Genomic DNA, 22,775 nt, shown 5'->3' on the forward strand with positions numbered 1-22,775 from the left:
AAATAAATTTGTGTTATATAGCTACTGATGGCTTAGCCCTCACTGTGCATCCTGGTCTCAAACTCTCAGCAATCCTTCTGCATCGATCTCCTGAACTTTGGAATTATTGGCACCTGCCACCAGATCCAGCTGGTGGATCATCACCTTTAATGGAGGGAATCACATTTCTAAAACAGAATGTTCTCGAAATATCTGTGATAGAGGGACAGATTCACTCGAACTAATAAGCATGCAGACTAGTACTTTATAAAATATAATAAAAATGTAACAACCATATAAAATATCTATAACAGTTTCTGAAGACTCAATCTACTCTTTTGAACTTCTCTCATGGAGCAGAGTTTAGCTAGCACTGGCTTAGGTTTAGAGACTCCTGAATACAATCTAAGTTTAGGGGGCTGGAAAGATGGCTCAGCACTTAAGAGCACTAACTGATCTTGCAAAGAGCCTGGGTTTGGTGCCTAAACCCATGCACTAGCTTACTAAGTTCTGCAATTCAGCTTCCAGCGCTTCTGATGCACTCTTCTGGATTCTAGGTACCAGGCCTGTAAAACACTGATACACATAAAATAATAAATAAATAAATAAATAAACCTTCGCAAATAGTAGAAATGCCTTTAGTCTTTAGAAGCTTCTAGGAAGTCAGTAGAAAAGTAGGTGAAATAAATGTTTTCTAAGCAGTGATAGGGGGTTTTATTTTGATTCTTAATTTTCCTTATGGACTTGAATCTTTTCTTAGGTGTGTGTGATGACTTTTAAAAATAAACTAAAGCTAAAAATAAGCAAACAAAGTTTCATGGAACAAAATAAGGGTTGAGAATCCGGCTTTTAATCCCAGCACTCAGGAGGCAGGGGCAAGTGAATTTCTATGAGTTTGGGGTCAGCATGTCCACAGAGCTAATTTCAGGACAACCAGGGATTTACAAAGAAATGCTGTCTCAAAAACAAATAATAAGGATTGATGACTGTTTTTTTTGGGGGGGGGTGATAAATATAATTCTACCACAAATTGTCTAAAAGTTATCCAAAAATTTAAATAAACTACATATACTATTTGAATACAAATATCACTAAGCTTTGGGGTTCCATTTTCTTCTCTGTAACACCCATCAAGACAATGCAGCCAGGCAGGTGAGGTGGAAGCTACAGAGAATTGAAGCCTGCCATGGCCACACAAAGGAGAATTTCCAATGTGAATGTCAGTGGAACTCTCTTTTCCCATAGCCCCTCATTTTCTCAGAATCATAGCATGAGTTATGTGGCTCCTTTACATGTACAATTGGATTTTACAGCTTTTACTTTCTCCAGAGTTATTCTTAGAAGGAGGAAGGTGATACAGATAAGCAAACACAGAGGGTTGCAAGGCTGGTGAAGTGAGACATAATTTGCTTCTGTGTAACTTGCCTCATTAAGTGAATAAGGACATCCCTGCAGCGACGAATCTGAAAGTGCTCGTCAGAGTAGCAGTACATTGCCATCATCAAATTGATGTGTTCAATTAGAGACATGCATTAAATTTGAGGACGGTTGGTAATGGGCAGTGAAGAAATTACTTTTTTTCCCCTTTTGAGTTTTGATATTTCCTTATATACCATTAAGGAGGCGAGCAGGCAGTAATCAACACAGAGGCAGTCTGGGAAATTGTCTCACAAGGAGCCCCTGACCCCTGCAGACAGAAGATCATTTTCTGTGTTCACAGGTGAAGTCTGAAGGAGCACCTATTCCCAGGCCACCTACAGTGTTATTGCTGCTCAGATCCGGGGTCACGTGACTAGTTGGCATTATCAAGAATTCTGATCAAAGAAGAAGGCTTGACGTGCCATATATATAAATATTAGAAGGACCCTCACACCAATCTCAAACCTTGTCTTTAGTGCAACATTAATTAGTTATCAAATTGTGATGATTTGGTGACAACAGATTTCTTCCACTTGTGAGCCCTAACAGCATCAACAGTAATGCGCTGACTCTTTTTTTTCCTCTGATAAGCATGGCTCTAATTTATCTTCTGAATTGAGCTCAATTCCCAGCTGTACAGTATAGATTATATGGTACCTCAAAGTATCTAGTAACTGTAAGATACCACTAAATGTATCCAGACATTCACGTTTTATTTTAAAGTAGTTTTTACCATTCCAGCTTGATAAGTTCAAATAAAATTGGCTGTAAGTGTGTTTTTCCCCAGAAATTGGAAAATACAGCCAGCACAAATACAAAGAAAAGCTAAATAAAAGCCGAGCTCCATCACCACATGGTATGTTTTCAAAACCCAACAGCGTTCCAGAATGCTAAGCACTTTAGAAGTAGTGCTTTGCCATGAAACGGAACCAGCTGTGGGTCCTCCCTTCACAACATATTGTTCAAAACAAAAAGAGTGAGCTCAGTGCATGTAAGCTTCGGTTAGACGAGACCCAGAAATCCAATGGTCTGAGAAACAAAAGAACGGCAATTGTCATCTTAATAATTAAACTGTGTTGTAACAGTTTATGGAGCTTGCAGATCCAGCAAGCCTGCTGAATATTAATGAATAGATTGATTTGTCAACATATTAACACCACTGTCAGACATAACAGCACTCAGGAAAGGTGCTGGGACCAGCCAGAGAACTGCTTCAAAATGCTGACTGGGTGCCAGGAATGCAATCACAATTGATGAAGTGAAGTGAATTATGTGGGTCAGAACCTTCATGGTGAGGGGGGGTTAACATCTCAAATGATCTCAATTTAAAATTCTGGCACTATGTTTAATTCTTAGAAGAGCCTTTCATTGTTTTCATTAAAAGAGAATTTTACAATTGTGAGCCTATGGTATGTGATGATTTTAAAAACTGTCCACCAGTTGACTGAGTTTTATGTTTTTATGTACAAAAATGCTTCCTATCTAGTGTTCACTCCAGTCTCTCCTGTGTTTACATTGCTTTTAAACGAAATCTCAGAACAGATCTACCTTGGGGTTCAACAACTCTGGTTAAGTATAATGTTGCCGGCATAGTGGCACATTCCTGTTACCTCAGCACTTAGGAACCAGAGGACCAGATGTTGAAAGGCAACTTGTGCTGCATGGTAAACTATACAATAGTGATGCTGCTGTTGCTAATGATGATGATGGTGATGATGATTGAAGATAGTGTGAGGCCAGCATCTCCTTTATTTTAAGATTTTTAGCATGGCACAACATTTGTTTTGGAGACAATAAGTAGAGTCATTATGAGTTACTGTGGATTTTAAGGCTGTAAATTCTTGTGTTGTTCATAACCCATATTTCCCAATTCTGTAATTAGAAGTTAGGTGTTGACTAAGTTTTCTGATCCTGCCCAGTTCCCACAGTTAAGTCCCAAAGAAATCACACAGAGGTCTACATTAGTTATAAACTGATTGACCTATTAGCTCAGGCTTCTTATTAACTCTTATAACTTATATTAGCCCATTATTCTTGTCTATGCTAGCCATGTGGCTCAGTACCTTCTTTGGTAAGGCAGTCACATCTTGCTTCTTCTGTGCTGGGGTCACAACTGCTGAATAAGCTTTCCTCTTTCCAGAATTCTACTGTTCTCATTGCCCCACCTCTGCTTCCTGCCTGGTTTTCCCGCCTATACTTCTTGCCTGGCTACTGACTAATCAGCATTTATTTAAAATATAATTGACAGGATGCAGACCATTGTCCCATCACAGTTAGGGGATAGGGGATTATGGGATCCAAATAGAAGATCTAGTGTTATAATAAGGCTGCTTGTTTGTTTCTGGCTGCTAAGCCCCAAAATAACCACACAGAAACTATATTATTTAAATCAATGCTTGGCCCATTAGCTCTAGCTTCTTATTTGCTAGCTCTTACATCTTAATTTAACCCAACTCCATTGATCTGCATCGCCATAGGATTGTGGCCTGTCAGCAAAGTTTCAGCACATCTGTCTCCAGCAGCAGCTCCATGGGTTCTAACTCTGCCTTCTTCTTCCTAGCATTCAGTTTAATTTTCCCCACCTAGCTCTACTCTTTTGCCTATCACAGGCCAAGACAGTTTCTTTATTAACCTATGGTATGCATACAGAAGGGAATCCCACATCAGACCTTGTTTCATATACCTATGAAATATTTTCTTACCAGGATCACCCACTGCTCCAGACTGTAGTCATTGTGTAATCCAACTTGCTTGCTATTTCTATCAGTATTTTCTACCCAGGAGTTAACTTGAAAGCCCCCCTCCAAGTCTTGATCCTAAAGTACTAAACAGTGTATACTTCCGAATGGGTTCTTCCTCAGTGTTTCTCTTTATATTCATATCCTTCTATTCAGTGCTCCATGGGACCGTAGTAACCCAGCTACTAGCTGCTTTCAATGCTCTTTTACCTTCAACCTTTTGGAACAAAAAATCTGTTCTAGAAGCCAATAATCCAGCATTGGCAGGGATCCATGAACAGACACACAGCATTGCCTTCTGCCCAGAGCTGTAAAACCAGAATCCTCTGTTTAAAATCCTCAAACCTCTATTGTAAGGTATGCGACAGTCTGCAAAGCAATTTAGCAGCCAAGACCAAGCTCTGAAGGTAATAGAAATGCCCAAGGCACTTCTAAAACTCCCCAAACCTACCTAGAGGCTCCTCATGTAAAGATTTTTGCCTTTCTCTGGTTTGAATATTCATATTAGAGACATAATTTTTTAAAGGATTTTTGTGTGCAGAGAAAATAGAGAACAAGCTATGACAGAAATACATTTGTGTTGCTGTCTTAAATTTTGAGTCAGTCAGGCATGAGTTTGATAACCTCTGTATGCTTGTGTTGAAACAATTTATAGTTTCCAAGATTGTGTTGCCGATCTTCAGGGGAAAAAAATGTGATTGAATGTGAAGGAAAGAGTAACCATTGATAGAATACTTTCTACAGAGGAAAGAACTGGGAGCAGGAAAGCCATCGACATGAGTCTCTAAAGGTCTTACACTTCATTGGATTCTGGTAATTGACTCGGGAACGAGTGAGATGATGATTTCCAGTGGCCTTGTTAGCTGCTGGCAGCCTCTGGTTGCAGCCCCTGAGAGGAGCATCCCAGTTAGTGTTGCTGGGCAACGGCATGCTGGGTTGAGAGCTGGAATGCGAAGGGTTGCAAAACGGTTTTTAAAATAAACACACAAGTTCCCATCAGCATGAAGCCCAGCAGAGGGAGAGAAGTAGAAGCACTACACTTCAGCAGTCAGAGGTGGAACTGAAAGGAGCTGGGGGTGTACCGGCCTTGAAGAAAAGAGCCAGAGGGTATCTGGTGGTGGCTTCATCAGAAAAGCTTCTCTAAACTGCTTTCTAATCCAAAAACATCAACCAGAATGGTTTGGGTGTAGAAAAATGTGAGGATCGTAAGCATAAAAATAAAAAGTAATATGTCTGGGCAAAAAATGATGTGCACTGTTGTGTGTCATAAGTCCCTTCCCCGCTCTAAATTACTCTGTTGCAAATTTCCATAGCATTGTTCTGATTTTCTGACAGTAGTCAGTGGTGATCCCATGATCCATGACATTCTACCTAGCCGTGGTGCCACATCATCCAAAAATATTATAATTAAAACATACGCGTCCCATGGGTACAATATGGATGTTAAAACTTAGAGCTGAGGAAGAGACCACTTAAATTTCTGGTTAATGTATTAAAGCCACCAGATGGCTTTTAAAAATTAATTTATTTTATTTTAATTTTTATTGCTTTATAAATAATACCTTTCAAAATTTCTACTTCCTCCCCTCCTCCCATTTCCCTCTCGCTCCCCCCTCTCCTTTCCCCCTTCCCCTCTAGTCCTAAAAGAGGTCAGGGTACCCTCCTTTGTGGAAAGACCAAGGCCCTCCCCTCTCCATCCAGGCCTAGGAAGGTATGCATCCAAACAGACTAGGATCCCAAAAAGCCAGTACATGCAGTAGAGACAAATCCCAGTGCCACTATCATTGGCTTCTCAGTCAACCCCCATTGTCAGCCACATTCAGAGTCCAGTTTGATCACATGCTTGTTCAATCCCAGTTCAGTTGGCTTTGGTGAGCTCCGATTAGATCAGGTACACTGTCTCAGTGGGTGGACCAACCACTTGCAGTCCTGACTTCCTTGCTCATATTCTCCCTCCTTTTGCTCTTCAACTGGATCTTGGGAGCTCAGTCCAGTGCTCAGATGTGGGTCTCTATCTCTGTCTCCATCCATGGCCGAATGAAGGTTCTATGGTGATATTCAAGATAGTCATCAGTCTGTCTATGGGACAAGGCCAGTTCAGGCACCCTCTCCTCTACTGCCCAAGGACCTATCTGGGGACATCCCTGTGGACAGCTAGGAACCCCTCTAGAGTCAAGCCTCTTGCTAATCCCAAAATGGCTCCCTTAATTAAGATATCTTCTTCCCTGCTCCCATATCCACCCTTCCTCCATGTCAACCATCCCACTCCCCCAAGCTCTCCCCAGTCCTCCCCTTCTCCCTTCTCTCTCCTCCTCTACCCTTCCCCCCCCACCCCCATGTTCCCAACTTTTGCCTGGTGAACTTGGCTGCTTCCAATTTCCAGGAGGATCTATATATGTTTTTCTTTGGGTTCACATTATTTAGCTTCTCTAGGATTGCAAACTGTAGGTTCAATGTCCTTTGTTTATGGCTAGAATCCACTAATGAGTGAGTACATACCATATTTATCTTTTTGGGTCTGGGTTACCTCCCTCAGGATAGTGTTTTCTATTTCCATCCATTTGCATTCAAAATTCAAGATGTCATTGTTTTTTACCACTGAGTAGTACTCTAATGTGTATATGTGCCACACTTTCTCAGATGGCATTTTTAAAGCAGTTTTCTAATAATGCCTTAAAATTCAGGTGCATCTTTTGTTTAGAGACTCATAAATTTTAGTAAAAGATGAATATTCCATTTGTCTCACCTCAAAGGAGCTAAAATCTAATGGAGAGAATGGGAAGAACCACCACTCACTGAACTGATTAAAGGGCATCATCAAAGACTGAGAGAGGCTTTGATGGGAGATGGGAGCTGGTGCCTTCCATGCTAGCAACCTAAGTGTCAGGAACAGTTTCTTCCCAGGCTGCCTTCAAAGCTTTATAGGCTTTCAAGTTTTCCACAGTAATATTATTGTATCTTGTATACACTCAGAAAGAAATATATTATTCAAATGTTTGATATTTACTTTGAAATACAGAATGACCACAGTGTAGTTCAAACAGTTTCAAGGTTAATTTGGTGCTTTGATGCCAGAAGAAAACAGAATCTAAGTACCTTTGTTCATGGACCACTTGTTTGCATATTTAGTATAAAGCCCTCAGCATCTTCATATGTCCTTCACTTTCATCTTCCTTGGGTATCCTTGTGTGCCTAGCTGTGATCTCCAGAGAGCACTAGCTCTCCTAGTACTCTTCAGAGGACCCACTCTGTTAAACAATGAGTATGTGGTAAAATTTTAACAGAGAAATGAGAAAAATTACTGGGCAGCAAGTTGCAAGCCAAGAAATTATAACAACAACAAAAAGGGTATAAGAAATATTTTTTTCAGTTTATAGGAGAACATTAATGTATGCCCATAGACATTTTAACAAGAACCAAAATCTTTGATCGTGAAGAAGTGTAAAATTTGAAACTTATGTCGTATAGTTGCTGACAATGTTCCCATAAGGAAAGAAACTGAAAAAAAATCTGCACATTGTTCAATTGTGGCTGCTTAAGAGACTAGCTGAATTTGACTCTTAATAGGACTGAGCTTATGGATAAAAAGAGCAAAATTGCCAGAATAGAATCAGGACTGACTCCCGGAATGAATAGGATGGGATGGATGGAAAGTAATGCTAACAATGCCATCATATTTATGGCAAACAGAAGTAGGTGCTGCCCAGTTTGCCCCTATTAATCTTTTAGGGCAGAAAGAATAAAGGGAAGAAAGTGTAAAGAAAGGAGGGGGGTCTCACACTACTTTGACCCTAGCTAAAATCCAGCTATTGAAAATGGCATGAGCTTATTACCCCATATGGCTTAAAGGCCAGTACTCTGTTACAGCGTTCCCTACCCATTAAAGCCAGATGTTTTAAATAATTGGTCTTCTGATTTTTATGGAGGAAAGTCTAGGATATTCACGTATTCTTTTCTTGTAGGTTTCTAACTCACACTGGCGTTCTGGAGCCTTAAAGAGCTCTGTGTGACCCCTGTGGTTTCTGTGTGGCTCTTTCTTTTTCTGCCTTGGTACCAATATGTTACTTTTCCTTTAAATGTCCCACTTTTCCTGCTCCAGGACATGTTCACTTTCTCCTTCCCTTTGCTTTTCAGTGGAATTCACAAGCTGGCCTACTTTTGTATCTCTCTCTCCCATTTTCTCTCCATACACCCTCACATTCCAAAGGCATGCCTTACAAAGTTCCTTTTAGGAAAAAAAGCAGAATTTTTTCATTATTTTTTTTCATGTGACATTTTTTATTATATTTTCCCTCTCCCAACTTTTGCTGGATCCTCCCCACCTTCCTACACATCCAACTTCATGTTCTTTCTCACATTCTTTCATTCGACTGTAATAAAAAAAAAGTAACCAAAAAACTGAAACTCAAATACAAAAATGCCAAAACAAAATGAAACTTAAAGTACCATCCCACAAACACACAAACAAACAAACAAAAAGAATAACAACCAACCAACCAAAAAAAAAACATGGAATCTGTTTTATGTTGACCAACCACTCTTAGGCATGGGTTCTGTCCTGGAGTGTGATTGATATACCCAGTAACACTTTATTGGAGAAAACTGACTTTCTCTTTTCCAGAAGGTATCAATTGCAGATACCTTCTTGGTTAGGGATGAAAGTTTGTTTTCACGTCTCCTTGATGCAGGATTTGTCGGGTTTAAACATGTGCCGGTTCCATGCATGCTGCTACAGTCTCTGTGTTCATATGGGCATCAGTCCCGTTGTTTATGGAAGATGCTGCTTCCTTGGAATAATCTATCTTCTTTCACTCTTATAGCCTTTCTACCTCTTCTTCCATGTAGATCTCTGAGCCTTGAGGAGAAGGGTGTTATAAAGACATCCCATTAAAGGGCTGAGTGCTCCAAAGTCTCTCACTCTTTACACAATGTCTGTGGGTCTCTATGTTAATTACAGTGTATTTCAAAAAAGTAAACCTCTCCTATGAGGGTTGAGTGATGCACTGATCACTGGGTTTCAGGTTATATCATTAGTCGTTATTTTATTGCTATGTTCCTTTAACAGAAAAATAGTAGAATTTCACTGAGAGCTCATGACCTATTGACTCTCTGGTTCATGGTCACTTCGGAAGTTTCAGGTATGGATTTTAACTCATGGAACTGGCCTTAAATACAATAAAAAATTATTGGTATCTAATGTAACATTTGTGTCATTATTGTGCCAATATATCTTGCAGGCAAGTCACTGTTGTAGGTTGCACCCAGGGTTTGTAACTGAATCGTTTTGATAATTACTTTTCCCCTCCAGTAGCATACAGAGTACCTTTCAACACCACAAATGCGACTCAATAGGAGTGAAGCTTCTAGTTTGACTCCAGCTCGAGCTCTTTCCTTTGGATGATGTACATAAGTTGTATCTTCAGCAAGAAGGATTTGTCATCAGTTTGTGAAGAACAACCAGTAGCCTTGGCAATAGCCTGTGATGTTTAGGGGGAGGGAGCCTATGGATCTGTTGTGCCAACAACTCAACAAGATATAACCCATTCTGGACAGGGGAGGTTTTACATGGTGGCATAAAATGTCAAGTTATGGCATTGTATTCCTTACTATATGTGATTCCATTTTCATTTTATTCACATATGTATACATTTAAGGAAGGTTCCAGAGGAGTGGGATTTCATACGGCTTTTCAAAAGGCCTGTCCCTTCCTATATTCCCCACTTTATCCTGCCCTTCCATTTCTTTCCCGATTTAATTCTCCAATTCTAGTTTCTTCTTTATCTCTCCATAATAGTATATTCTATTTCCTGTAATATTAGAGGAATTCTCTTCCCCTCTTAATCACTTGGTTATTCAGATTTAAACACTCATATTTAAAACTTAAAGCTAACATCTTTCTACTGAGATACTTGCTCATCCATGTTCGTTGCTGCTCTAGTCATTATATCTATAAACTGGATATTGCCTTGATGTCAATCAAGTGATGAATAGATAATGGAAGTAGTATACTTACACAGGGAATTTTTAAGAAAGAAGTTTGTAGGTAAATGGATAGAGCTCGAAACAATCATTCTGAGTGAGGTCACCGACATACAAAAACAAAAACAAACAAATAAAAAAACAAATGTTTTCTTGTATATGTGGATGTTAGCATTCTGAATCTTTTTTTCAGACTGACAACTGGAACTAGACCACACTGGTCTTTTTCCCTCTCCCTGGGGATTGTTCTCCCTGAGTTTCTGTTTCATCTCTTTCCTTTCATTCCCTTTCCCTTTCATCTCATTCCCTTTCCTTCTCTTAGTCCTTTTCTTCTGGTGCAGTATCCATAGCAGTGCCTTCTGGGTACTAGAACCTAAGATGACATGGAAGTAGCCTTAAGAGCTCTCAGTAGCAGATGAAAGGTAGATAATCTGAATCTTTAAAGAAGCTAATCAGTGTGTTCCATGGCTAGTATCCCTTTGGATGATCTGTGGTTGAAGTGGGAGCGATACTGAGGTGTGTAAGACAAGCTACAGTTGCCTGAATTTCATAAAAGTAGTGTCAGTTCAGAAGTCATCCAATAAGAAGCTTAGACTTTATTTCTGAGATATTCCCATAATGAATGACTAAGTAGATGTTTTTGGACACTTATGATCCTTAGAGGAAGTGTCTTAAAGTCAGTATTTGTCAGAATTCTTTTTACCAGAGATCTGTACCAGAATAGCTACTTTCTTTCTATGTGGGATTGCCAGATCAATAGAGTATCATCAGTAGCAAATATGTCTTGATCACAATATGGCATTTTTGTGGATGGAAAACCTCCTTGGCTTAGTTAGGGTTTCTATTGCTGTGACAAAACACCATGAACAAAAAGCAAGCTGAGGGGGAAAGGGTTGATTTCACTTACACTGTCTTCAGCATGGGTGTTCCTCTCTGATATAAGCCAGGACAGTTAATCAAACAGGACAGGATCCCGGAGGCAGGGGCTGATGCAGAGGTCATGAAGGGGTCTGTTTACTGGATTGCTTCCTATGGCTTGCTGAGCCCATATCCTTATAAAACCCAGGACCAACTACTCATGAATGGCATTACCAACCATGGGCTGAGCCCTCCCCCACTGATCACTAAATAAGAAAATGCCTTATAGCTGGATGTCATGGAGGCATTTGCTCAACTGAGGCTTTTTCCTCTGATGACTCTATCTTGTGTCAAGTTGACACACAAAACCAGCCAAAACAACCAACCTCTGGTCAACTTGACACACAAACACGTCACTATTAAGCCACATCCATTCCTTTCTTATTCACCCCAAAATCTACTTTAAAATTTCAGTCTCTTTAAAAATATCCAGTCTCTTTAAAAAGTTCAAGTCTTTCATCTCCTTTAAAAAATCAAAATTAATTTGGATACATCTTCAAGAGGCATGAATCAGGGCACCATCACAATCTCATTTAAGTAAAACTAAACTCCAACTCAATGTTCAATTATCTAGGGTCCACTCATGATCTTCTAGACTCCTCCTCAGGGCTTGGGTCACTGCTCCTGCTCTGCCCTCTGCAGCACACACAGCTTGTCCTCTGAGCTCTGACAGGCTCCACTCTAGGTGGTCAGCCGGTGGCACTGGCATCTCCAAGACACTGGGGTCTTCTGCTGCAACTGGACTGCCCTTTCACCAATATCCTCTCATAGGCTCGCTTCACAGTGCCAAACCTCAACTTCTTTGCATGACCCTCTTCAGTCCTGAGGCAGCACCTTCACCAACAGCTTTCACAGTGCTGAAACTCAGCTGCTCTCCATAAGCCCTTCATGTCTTCAAAACCAGTATCACTTGAGTGACTCTTACACATTACTAAGTCCGGCTGCCAACATGAGGTACAACCTTGGCACTTCTGGATTACAGCTTCTCTGTGCTCTCAGGAAACACTTCCCAGAAAATTTCACCAGTGATGTTCGTCTCTTCTTAATCACATTTGATATCTTCGCTCCAGCTGACCAGCATCAAATATCCCCATAAAGCAAATTTTTGGTATCTTGGTAATCAAAGCTGATAATTCGACCCCAGCTAAACAGAACCCCAGGATTCTAATTCAAACTAACAAATTGCCATGACAGAGTCTATAAACTTCCCTCTAAAATTTCACAAGCCAGGCCTCCATCTTCATTGCTTTCAACATTCTTATCTTCCACTTTCCTAAAGAACATTCCACTGAGCTCTTAATACTCAATAGTTCTTCAAGCCCAAAGTTCCAAAATCCTTCCACAATGCTTCCCAAAACATGGTCAGGTCTGTCACAGCAATACCCTGCTTCTGGTATGGATTTGTCTTAGGGTTTCTATTGTTACGATGAAACACGATGACCAAAAAGCAAATTGGGGAGAGGAGGGTTTATTTGGCTTATACTTACTTCAGCATTGCTGTTCATCACTGGAGGAAGTCAGGACAGGAACTCAAATAGGTCAGGATCCCAAAAGCAGGAGTTGATGCAGAAGCCAGGGAGGGAAACTGCTTACCAGCTTGCTTAACCCACCTTCTTATAGAACCAAAAATCAACCACCCATGGATGGCACCAGCCATCATGGCCTGGGCCCTCCCCCACTGATCACTAAATAAAAAAATACCTTACAACTGGATGTCATCAAGGCATTTCCTCGACTGAGGCTCTACTCTAGCTTATGTCTAGTTGACATAAAAACCAGTCTCTCCACTCCTGTTACAGCCTGTTGGAAATAGTGAAGTATGAACTAGATGGGAACATCCTAGTAGGAAAAATGTGTTCAATAAATAGTAAAGAGCCCTGGTAGTGTGGATTAGAATATGGCCAGAAAGTTCTGTGTTTAAAGTTCTGTGCTTTGTCCAAAAAATGTTCTGATAATGGAATTAACACATAGCAAATATGCTTATTCGGTGCAGAAGGGAAAAAAAACGGACAAGAAAAGATCCCATGTCTAAGTATTCTTCGAGGGCTGAACTGTGTGCTGCAATGAGAAGAAACACAAGAAGACCTGGATTCAATATACAAATGTGTGCTGGAAACAAAGTGAAGAATTTATTATTCACGATTAGAAAGCAATTAGAAACGTGTTCAATGCTGACAGTATCTGTTATAGTAATGCATTTACAGTGTGATATGGCTTCTGTGTGCCATATTGTTTAACTGCACAGCCTTTGAAGCCGGGACCTCTGGTTTACAACCTCAGTACCATTGCCTCTAACATCCCTCACTTTGACCAAGTTGTAAATTTTCACTAAAGGCTGTTTCCTTTTCCATTAAAATTAGAGATCAAAGCTGGGCAGTAGTGGTGCACACCTTTAATCCCAGCATTCGGGAGGCAGAGGCAGGCGGATCTCCGTGAGTTCACAACCACCTGGTCTACAAGAGCTAGTTCTAGGACATGCACCAAAGCTACAGAGAAACCCTGTTTCAAAAAAAAAAAAAAATTAGAGATCAAAACTGAATTTCATGGATTAAACAGTTTTAGGAATACAGTCTTTTACTTCTAGGTCATATAAAGAATGCCTTGTGTAAATAAAACTTAATAATAAGCAATGGATTTACTGAAAGGCATTTTGCATCATGCAGTTGATACTCCATTGTATGGAACGTGATTAATGAAATTGTTTGCGAATCCCCAAGGCAGTGATAAATAAGCGATGCCCTCAAGATCAGAAGCGAACTTCTTTTTCTTAAGAACCACAAGAACACATCGGTTCCACACACAAACCTGCAACTTTTCTCTTGCAGCCTAAAGTGTTTTTTTTTTTTTTTTTTTTTTAGAAGTACCTCGTTGATTTTCTGTGCTTATTCAGGCCACAAGGAGACTGTGGCAGGCAGGCCGAGGATCATGTGCCCCATTCAGAACAATTTTTCCATCTTCACATTTTCCATTTCCCTGTAGACTCTCCCGTTTCTCCTCTGCCAGGTCTCTCCTTATCCATTAGGCCGTGTGGTTCACTGCTGGGGCCCATTTGGGCACAAACCAGACCCTTTGTTGAGTTACTGTACTCCCACCTAACTAATTATAGAATTCAAAGCAGAATGAGTGAATTAATAACGTGTATTTATGCCCTGCGGCGCTTGGGGAGGTGTAATGCTGCCGCATGCTTGCCGTAGCGCACGCGCTCTCCCCTTCACCCCTTGTCCTCCATTTTTACTCTGTGACTTCACAGCAGCCAGAATGGAAGGAGCACTTTACTCACCAGTGGGTAAATCGTATGAATGGATGTTTAAAGCTCATGCCCAACACACTGTACGGTGAGAGAGCTATACTTTCAAAGGCCCACAGAAAACATATGCTTGGACTCTGAAATTGTGCTAAGTACCCTGCTTCCCCAGGTACCCTAACCAAAGCAGGCTTCTTAGGCAGAGGTGGCCTCTACGTGAGTGCTGATGCGTTTCATTTCCCTAATCAAAACGTTAGTGTTTTGTGTAGCCGTTCCGTGTAGGCTATACACAGAACACTATAAATATTAGAGCCAAAAGAAAGCTTGGTGGACAATACAATGTTGGAACTATTTTTCTTTGCTATATTTTTTCTAGAATAAATTATATCTATGTATCTACAGTTTCATTAACTTTTTTATTCTTTCTTTTGTATTTGTTTAAGAACAGAGTCTTATACTCTAACTTTGTCAAGCCTTAAATTTTTACCAATTTGCTACCTCAGCCTCTAGACCTAAATAACCAGCTAATTAAAACCTGCAGTTCTCTTTATATGTATTCAAATATTGGATGCATTTTATAACAAAATGATCAATTTTGTCTTCTGAATAGTAGTCTTATCATATTTGCTTAAGACATTTAAAATTCCATATATTAAAACAAAATTCCTACACTGAAAAAATTAGAGTACACAAATTAACAATTCACATTGTGCAGTAGATTTGAATATTCTGCCCATTAATTCTAACTTCATTTACTTTTCATACTCAAAAGGAAGTAAAGACTGAAGTTTAGAATTCTCAAGTAATTGGTTTCGGGTTTCTTATTACCACTGTAATATGTAACATATTTACCTCTATATGATAGCAGATGCTCTGGAGGCTCTAAGCGAATTATATATTAATTCCATAATTGTTAACTATTTTTAATGATGATTACTTTTCAGCCATTGATCTTATCAATAATTTGCTGCAAGTGAAAATGAGAAAGCGCTACAGTGTGGATAAAACCTTGAGTCACCCTTGGCTGCAGGTAAAAGTCATCCATGGATTTTCTTACTTGTTTGTGCTTCCAATTATTTACTAGATTTTGATATTAACTGTAGGAATCTTTTGTCATGTTTGTACAGGTGTAATTATCCTAACATTATTTTTTTCCAAAATGCATGTGTTTCTTGGGATTTAATTACAGTTTAGCATTTCTAAATCTTTCTCTCTTTGTACCAGGAAAATTTGATGACGACACACACATGTAGAAAAAATATGCACAGAGTTCTCTTTGCCCCACCCCCAAAATACCAAGGTCATTACAGGACTCAGAGGACCAGATTTGAAATGCATCTGCATGCTTAGTCCTGATGATTGTCCCAATAGATGCCCATCTGATGGTTGTCCCAATAGATGCTCACCTGATGATTGTTCCAACAGATGCCCATCTGCCCTTACACTCTTCTCATTTGGAAGCTGCATTTCAAGTTCATGTAGTATGCATGGATATAAATATAAGGCAAACGCAAAGTGTATGGATGTGTGTTCTATGTTCTCTTTTAAATATTTGCTATTTTCACCTTGAGTTTTAACGTTTAGAAAATGATATTCTGAAATACCGAAAGATTACTTATAGCCATTAAACTGCAAAGCAATGTCAACTTTCCTAATTGCTTGACTACAAGCATTAATTATCCTCACTTGGAGCCACAGCACCCTGCAAGCAGCATGCACGCTCTAAGGTTAAGCAAATAGGAGAAGGCCTTGGTGCTCATGCTGCCTAAGAGTGCCTGGTGAGCCAGGCAGCACTGTCAGAACAGAACGTAAGGTCACCTCACAAACTGTAAGAACGACAACATAGGGAAAGCCCGACGAGTTTCAATGATCTCTGTGGTGATATTTCGGAATTTCTTCTTCAGGACTATCAGACCTGGTTAGATTTACGGGAGCTGGAATGCAAGATGGGAGAACGCTATATTACCCACGAAAGCGATGACTCGAGGTGGGAGCAGTACGCCGGCGAGCAGGGGCGGCAGTACCCCGCACACCTAATCGATCCGAGCCCTCGCCCCAGCGACAGTCCTGAGGCTGAGGAGAGAGAGATGAAAGCCCTCAGTGAGCGTGTCAGCATCCTCTGATTGCATCCCCTCTCATCTGTCAAAACACTGTGGAATTAATAAATACATACGGTCAGGTTTAACATTTGCCTTGCAGAACTGCCATTATTTTCTGTCAGATGAGAACAAAGCTGTTAAGCCGTTAGCACTGTTGATGTATCTGAGTTGCCAAGACAAATCAACAGAAGCATTTGTATTTTGTGTGACCAACTGTGTTGTATTAACAAAAGTTCCCAGAAACACTAAACTTGTTATTGTGGATGATTTATGTTATATTTAATGCATTAAACCTGTCTCCTCTGTGCCTTTGCAGATCAGTGTTTTTCCTACCAGAGCCTCATTTTGGTAAGAGGCAGCATCTATCCATGACATCATTGTGTTTGGTGTGCCCCATCGATGGTCGTGTTATAAGCAAACTCTTGAGGAGTAGATAATTTGCTGGTGTTCTGTGAACAACTCAAAATGCATGGGTGGGGGGTGATGAAAGATGGGGGTGTGGCATATAAAGTCCTAAAATCGAGTTACATGAAGAGTTCTACTGTACGGTTTCAAATCCTCTGCCGGTTTGGTGTGCCTCGGTGTATTTAAATTCCAGTCAGTGCACCTCAATAAGTGGAGCTATTGCTCTAAGCCTAAATGCCTTAGAATGTAAACTGCTATACAAACCAGATGCATTTCTTCTTTTCTTACAATACCAGCTGTATTATGGAAAACCAGCAACTCAGCAACTGTTGGCCTTTTGTGTATTTTTTTTCAATGATAAGAAATAAATATTCTTCTCAAAATTAGTGTCAATCTAATCAAATTATTTTTACGTGTAGCCCACAGTCTTGTTCTCAGGACAATGAGGTATAGAGGTGTCTGCTCAAATAGCAGGAGAAATGTGACATGTCTATCATTTAGCCAGTGCACAGCAAAGTATAGAGAGACATTTCTTTTCTTTTTAACTTTATATTATTTACTCTTATTGTATGAATGTTTGCCTTGCACGTATGTCTGTTCTCCATGTGCGTGCCTGGCCTCTGTGGAAATGTATCAGAAGAGGGTATCAGATACTTGTAACAGTAGTTATAGGTGGCTGTGAGCCATTGTGCAGGTGTTGGGAATTGTGAGCCACTGTGTGTGTGTTAATAGAAACCCAGGCCTCTACTAAAGTACTCGGTGCTTCACTGCTGAGCCATCTCTTCTGCTTATAGAGAAGCATTCATGTTTTGCATGTCCCCTAACACAGTTAGAAAGGAGGTGACGGAATAAAAATGAATGGAGCCAAACAGGAGCCTGGAGGCAAAATTAGATATACTGCAAGTTGCAGTCTCAATATAGTTTCTCAGCAGATCATAAACCAAAGACTGATTTGAAGACTGGCTCAGGTTTATTTTCATATGGTATAAGGAAGGCGGTTTTGAAATAAACAACAAAAACTGGAGAAAAAATCCATAAGAACTTTCACTCAAACAATGTCATACAGGCTAGAGAAGAGAAAGGTAACTGTGCTGGCCAGATTTACAGGTGCATGGAGTTAGGCTATGTGGGGCATTTTCCTTTCACAGAGATGAGAGTGGCATACTATATGATAGAAATATGCATGTAATTAATTTCAAAGACTAACTGTTGAAGGCACCTGAATAAATCAGGGTGTTGAAACTGGACAATTTCAGCTTTGTGGAATGAAGCAAGAATATTTAATCTGTCCAGTGTTCAATCCCTATGCTATTACTGAGTTTTGAACAAATATGTCTAGAAATTTTGTTATCTAAATCTGCTTGGGGGTAAGATAGGATAGGATATAGATTGTGTGTGTGGTCTATGTGTTTGTGCACACATGTGTACTCGTGTTCTAGTGGCTGCATACAGAAGCATATGGATATATCATTAGGTTAACTGTCTGGAGCATGCTAACAAAGAATACAGTGCATGCTATAGGAATATGAACAGCACCTCTTCTATGACGAAAGATTAGTAGATAAATTCAAGAAGAGGAAAGGAATAAAGTCTTCTCAGATTGTACATAATACACACTAGAGAATCACTATTTAAATTAGATGTTTACATTAAATATGTATCTCCCTTTTATAAGCCACAATATAAAATCCTATCAGTAACTTCTTTGTTGTGGGAAATTAATATGGCTGTAATGTACAAAACTATGACAGTATGTCCCACATACCACGAAAGATCCTTGAGTCTTTGTTGATTGGGAAGAGGAACCTAGTGTAAATAATAAAACTTCAGAGAAGTGCATGACTCCTGCAGCAAATATTTACTGAATTTCTCTTCTGTGCAGTACTTTGGTACACGTACAATTTTTAGATGTGAATAAAGCATGCCTCTTCAGATAGGATTCCTGACTGTTAAATGGAAACAAACAAATTGGTGAGACCTTTAGAAAATCGTAAAGGTGTGAGGTGTGACAGCCTTTAGCTTGGATGAAGGAGTGATGGGGTGACGTTTGAGCATGTCTTGAAAATGCAGCAGGTGTCTTTCTTCTCTCCTTGCAGTTCTGCACTGAAGGAAAATGACAGGGGTCAGGAAGATTAGAGGGTGCTTCTACAGGCATGAAAGGGTACCACTGACAACTGGGGAGGTAATCCAGTGTGAGAGGTGAGGCTTGATCTGGATGGAGAGGCTCTTCTTTACTGTTTTAAGGCATTCAAGTTTATATAATTTTAATATCAGGAAACTATCCACACATCAGCAAGTTCACCTCACCAGCAGCACACAGACTGGGTTTCAAGAGCTAATGAGAGCTGAACAAAGACACAGTAAGCAGGAAGATGGGAAAGAGGTACATCACGTAAGAGATTCTGGGGGATATGAGCGGTCTTTGTTAATGATTAAAGGTGGAACTTAAGAGTTCAGACTAAGTCTTTGGTTTGGGCTTAGATGTTCAGTGTTAAGTAGAGATTTTTAAAGGGTAAATTAACATTTAGATGTTTGGCTATCAAGTTTCCTTAGTACATCAGGTATAGCTCAGTTGGTAGAGTCATTACCTATTGTGCGTGAAGCCTTGGGTTTATTCCCCAACATCACACAAAGTGGTACATACCTGTAATCCAAACAGTGGGAGATGAAGGCAAGAGGATCAGAAGTTCACGTTCTCCTTGCCAACCATCTTCCTATCTGGATATTGTAAAGCATGCTTCTGTGAATTACCACTCATTACTGACAGTAAAATAACCCATATTAAAAACAATGATATGTTATGGTATCAACAGGAAGAGGTCAGTATATGTTTACTACAAGAAGGCAACAAACAGTTTTATACCTTTTGCCAAACACCAAGAAGGTTGTGACAAGTGTGCTTGTCACAGTCAGATGTTCTTAAGCAGCCCCACCATCAGCCCAGCAGAAAGGCCCTAACGCTGGGCTCTGACTAGTGTGATCCACCACAGAGCCTACCGCTGCTCTTGCTGTGTCATGAGCAAGAGGAGCGTCCTGAGAGAAATATTTTTATCAGCGTTGCTTTAGTTATGTCTATTCTTTAAGTAAAAGAAATACTCAGAGGCAGATATTTTGAGAAACATCTAGTGAACTGTCCATTGAATGTGTGTATTGAATGCACAGATTTAAGAAGGACAGTACCCCTTCCCTGTGCATTATTCAGTTAATACTACATCGGTTTTCTATGAACTAATCACATTTTACACAACCTTTGCTCATACCTGACTTGAGAAACAGGACTCTACTATACCAAAGACACACTAAAGTCCCGGCTACCTGTAGTTGCCAAGGGAACAACTTTTCACTTTGCTGGAAACGCTTTCTCAGCTCAACTGTCTGGATGCCAACTTGTAACACCCTTTCACAATTTGTTCAGCATCTCTTTTTTTCTTTCTGTTTCTCTTTATCTTTCTCTTTTCTTGCTAGATTCATTTTTTTTAACATTTCTGCTCCTCTACTAGGGTTTTGCCAGTTCTTTTTGTTATTAATGATTGATTTACTGATTTTAACAGTATCTTTAATTACTATACATTGCAAATTAATAGTTACCCAATTCTATCAAAATATACAAACTTAGCCCCTTGTAGATGCCCCTTCTGCCTTCCTTTATATTATTTTCATCTTATATAGCATAGCTTTAGACAGCCTAAACGTGCTGTTTTACAGAGTTACATGGGTTGAGTTTAGGCAATTTATACATTTCTTCTGCCTGTTTTTACTGTCTGTGTATGTGAGGCCATTCATGAAGCCACAGAGTGGGAGCAGCATAAAACCAGCATCTTCCTGAGCAGCACGCAGCTTTATACAGGCACATTGCCTCCAGCCACTAGGGATGTAGGGGAGCTTTCTTCCAGTCTGATCAGTCCGTAGAAGGACCGCGCATTGGCTCTCCACGGTTGTCGGGTCCGTTCTCTCCATCATGACAGAGTCATTGCCCTAGCCTGTGTCTAGCCATTGGAACAACTGTGCTTAGGAGCAAAGGGCTTCAGAGAACGGGAAAGAACACGGAGTTACATATCCCTGTCATTTTGACGACGTTTAGTAGATTTCCCTGGATAAATGCTTTAGAGTGCGTTGTATGACATTGGTCAGTTTCCAAAGTCCTTTCTTCAATTTTATTATGATAAACTATCAAATTATCATGTTGTTAAACTTTAATGCTCTTTTTGAGGATGAAGTCTAGTTCTAAATTTACATTTAATCCATTTTCTCACAGGCTCTGAGTGTCTGAAATGTGCATATGTATACAAATAATTTTCTTTTCTTTTTCCACACAATTTATTTACCACACATTGGAGACTGTTGAATTACATCAGGTCAAGGTATACTATCCTAGGCTGGCCACTCAGGAGTCTGGGTCCCTCGTATGACTGTCTGGTAATCCTCATATAAATGTCCCCTCCTCCACACTCCCCTTGACCAGTGACAACTAAGATCTCAGTCAGGATGGGACAACCTAAGGCAGGTCATGGAGTGGGTTCTTCATAAATGAGGTACATGATACTCAGTGATTTCTTCTAAAGTGAAATACTTGGCACTCAGTGACGGGTAAGATCTCCATATAGGAAGCAACCTAAAGCAAGGACCATGTCTTCCACTGCCTTGACAAAAACAAAAGGGGGATATGTTGGGCCTCATGAGGCCCAGTGTAATTTCCTGAGCTTAACTTAAGTTGGCGTGAGGCCTAGTGTAACTTCCTGAGCCTAGCTAGATTTTGGAGACCTGTCTCTGGCTACCCAACCTAGAACTGGCTACCCACCTTCTCCAAGGCACCGCTAGCATGGCAGAATATTATTGGTCCTTGTTCTTTACTATGCCTTAACTCATCCCAAGCTTCTCCACCCCATCACAACCCTATGTAAGTCCCTGATTGATACCATTAAATGAGATCCTGCTTAGACAGACTCCCCTGGGAGAGTCCAGCAGGTCTGGCTCTGTCCCAGCTCTTTCTGCCAGAGAACCCAGCAACCCACATAACAAGATCCTGTATCTAAGAAGAGTGAGGGGTATGGGGGAAAGGGTAGGTAATGGCATAGGAGATGCTCTCAGCATTCAGCAAGAAGATTCCTTTTCAAGCTTGGGAAACTGCACTTTCGATTCAGCAGCTTCTCTGAGGGGCTGGAGAGATGACTGGCCAGTGATTAACAGCCTCGCAAGTTCATCCCGCACCCACATGGTGACTAACAACCATTTGTAACTGAAAGGCCAAGGGCCCAACTCCCTTTTCTTGCCTTTACAGGTACCAAGTGTTACATCCAGTGTGCATTCATATGTGCTGACAAAGCATCTACATATTTAAAAAAAGTGATTTAGTTTTAATAAAATTAAAACAAACAAAAGAAGCAAATAATTTTCTATAACAAAGAGTGTGTACATGTGTATGTGGGGTGTGTGTGTGTGTTCCATGAACCTTCTAAACTTTAGAACTAATCTCAGCTGATGTTGGTGCAATGCTTGATAGAATCATTGAAGGTGTTTTTCACACAGCAAAGCCTCAGCGTCAAGGGTCAGTATTCGCCATAATCCCAGGTGGCTCCTTTGTTGTTCCATCTCTCTGGCTACACTTTTTTCACAGAGGAGATATTGAAGGTCCAGCAGAATATCTCATATGTTGTCATCTCATTTTTGCTTTTTTTTCTCATTTTTGCTTTTAAAAATGTTCTTTCGGAGATGTTCTATATGACCTTTATCCTAATTCTTTCACGTGTCAATCAAGACATACTCTACCATCACAGCCTCTGAGTGTTATTCAGTAACAAAATCACTTCTCTTTACACTGAGCTGACTTTCTTACCATAATCAAAAGAATACATTGAAGATTGCTTATTCTTCTGTTCTTATTCTCCCACCGAATATCTAATTTCTGTCCTACATTATCCTCCCTCTGTGTGTACATGTATGTGCGTGAATGTGTGGTGAATGCTTGTGCATGCACATGCGTGATGAATTGTATGT

At 40.2% G+C, this 22,775-nt stretch overlaps 1 protein-coding gene across 2 annotated transcripts in view; it reads left to right on the plus strand.

Moving 5' to 3' along the window:
- The window catches only part of Prkd1 (protein kinase D1), a 286,258-nt gene extending 269,104 nt beyond the window's left edge, over positions 1 to 17,154 (plus strand). For both annotated transcript variants that reach the window (XM_057783083.1, XM_057783084.1), the window contains 2 exons: positions 15,222 to 15,307; positions 16,182 to 17,154. In XM_057783083.1, coding sequence (XP_057639066.1) covers positions 15,222 to 15,307; positions 16,182 to 16,400 — 305 coding nt within the window. In that variant the 3' untranslated portion in view covers positions 16,401 to 17,154. The remainder of the gene's footprint in view (positions 1 to 15,221; positions 15,308 to 16,181) is intronic.
- Positions 17,155 to 22,775: the final 5,621 nt, after the last annotated feature.

This window comes from Chionomys nivalis, chromosome 10, assembly GCF_950005125.1.
Source record: "Chionomys nivalis chromosome 10, mChiNiv1.1, whole genome shotgun sequence".
Classification (NCBI taxonomy): domain Eukaryota; kingdom Metazoa; phylum Chordata; class Mammalia; order Rodentia; family Cricetidae; genus Chionomys; species Chionomys nivalis.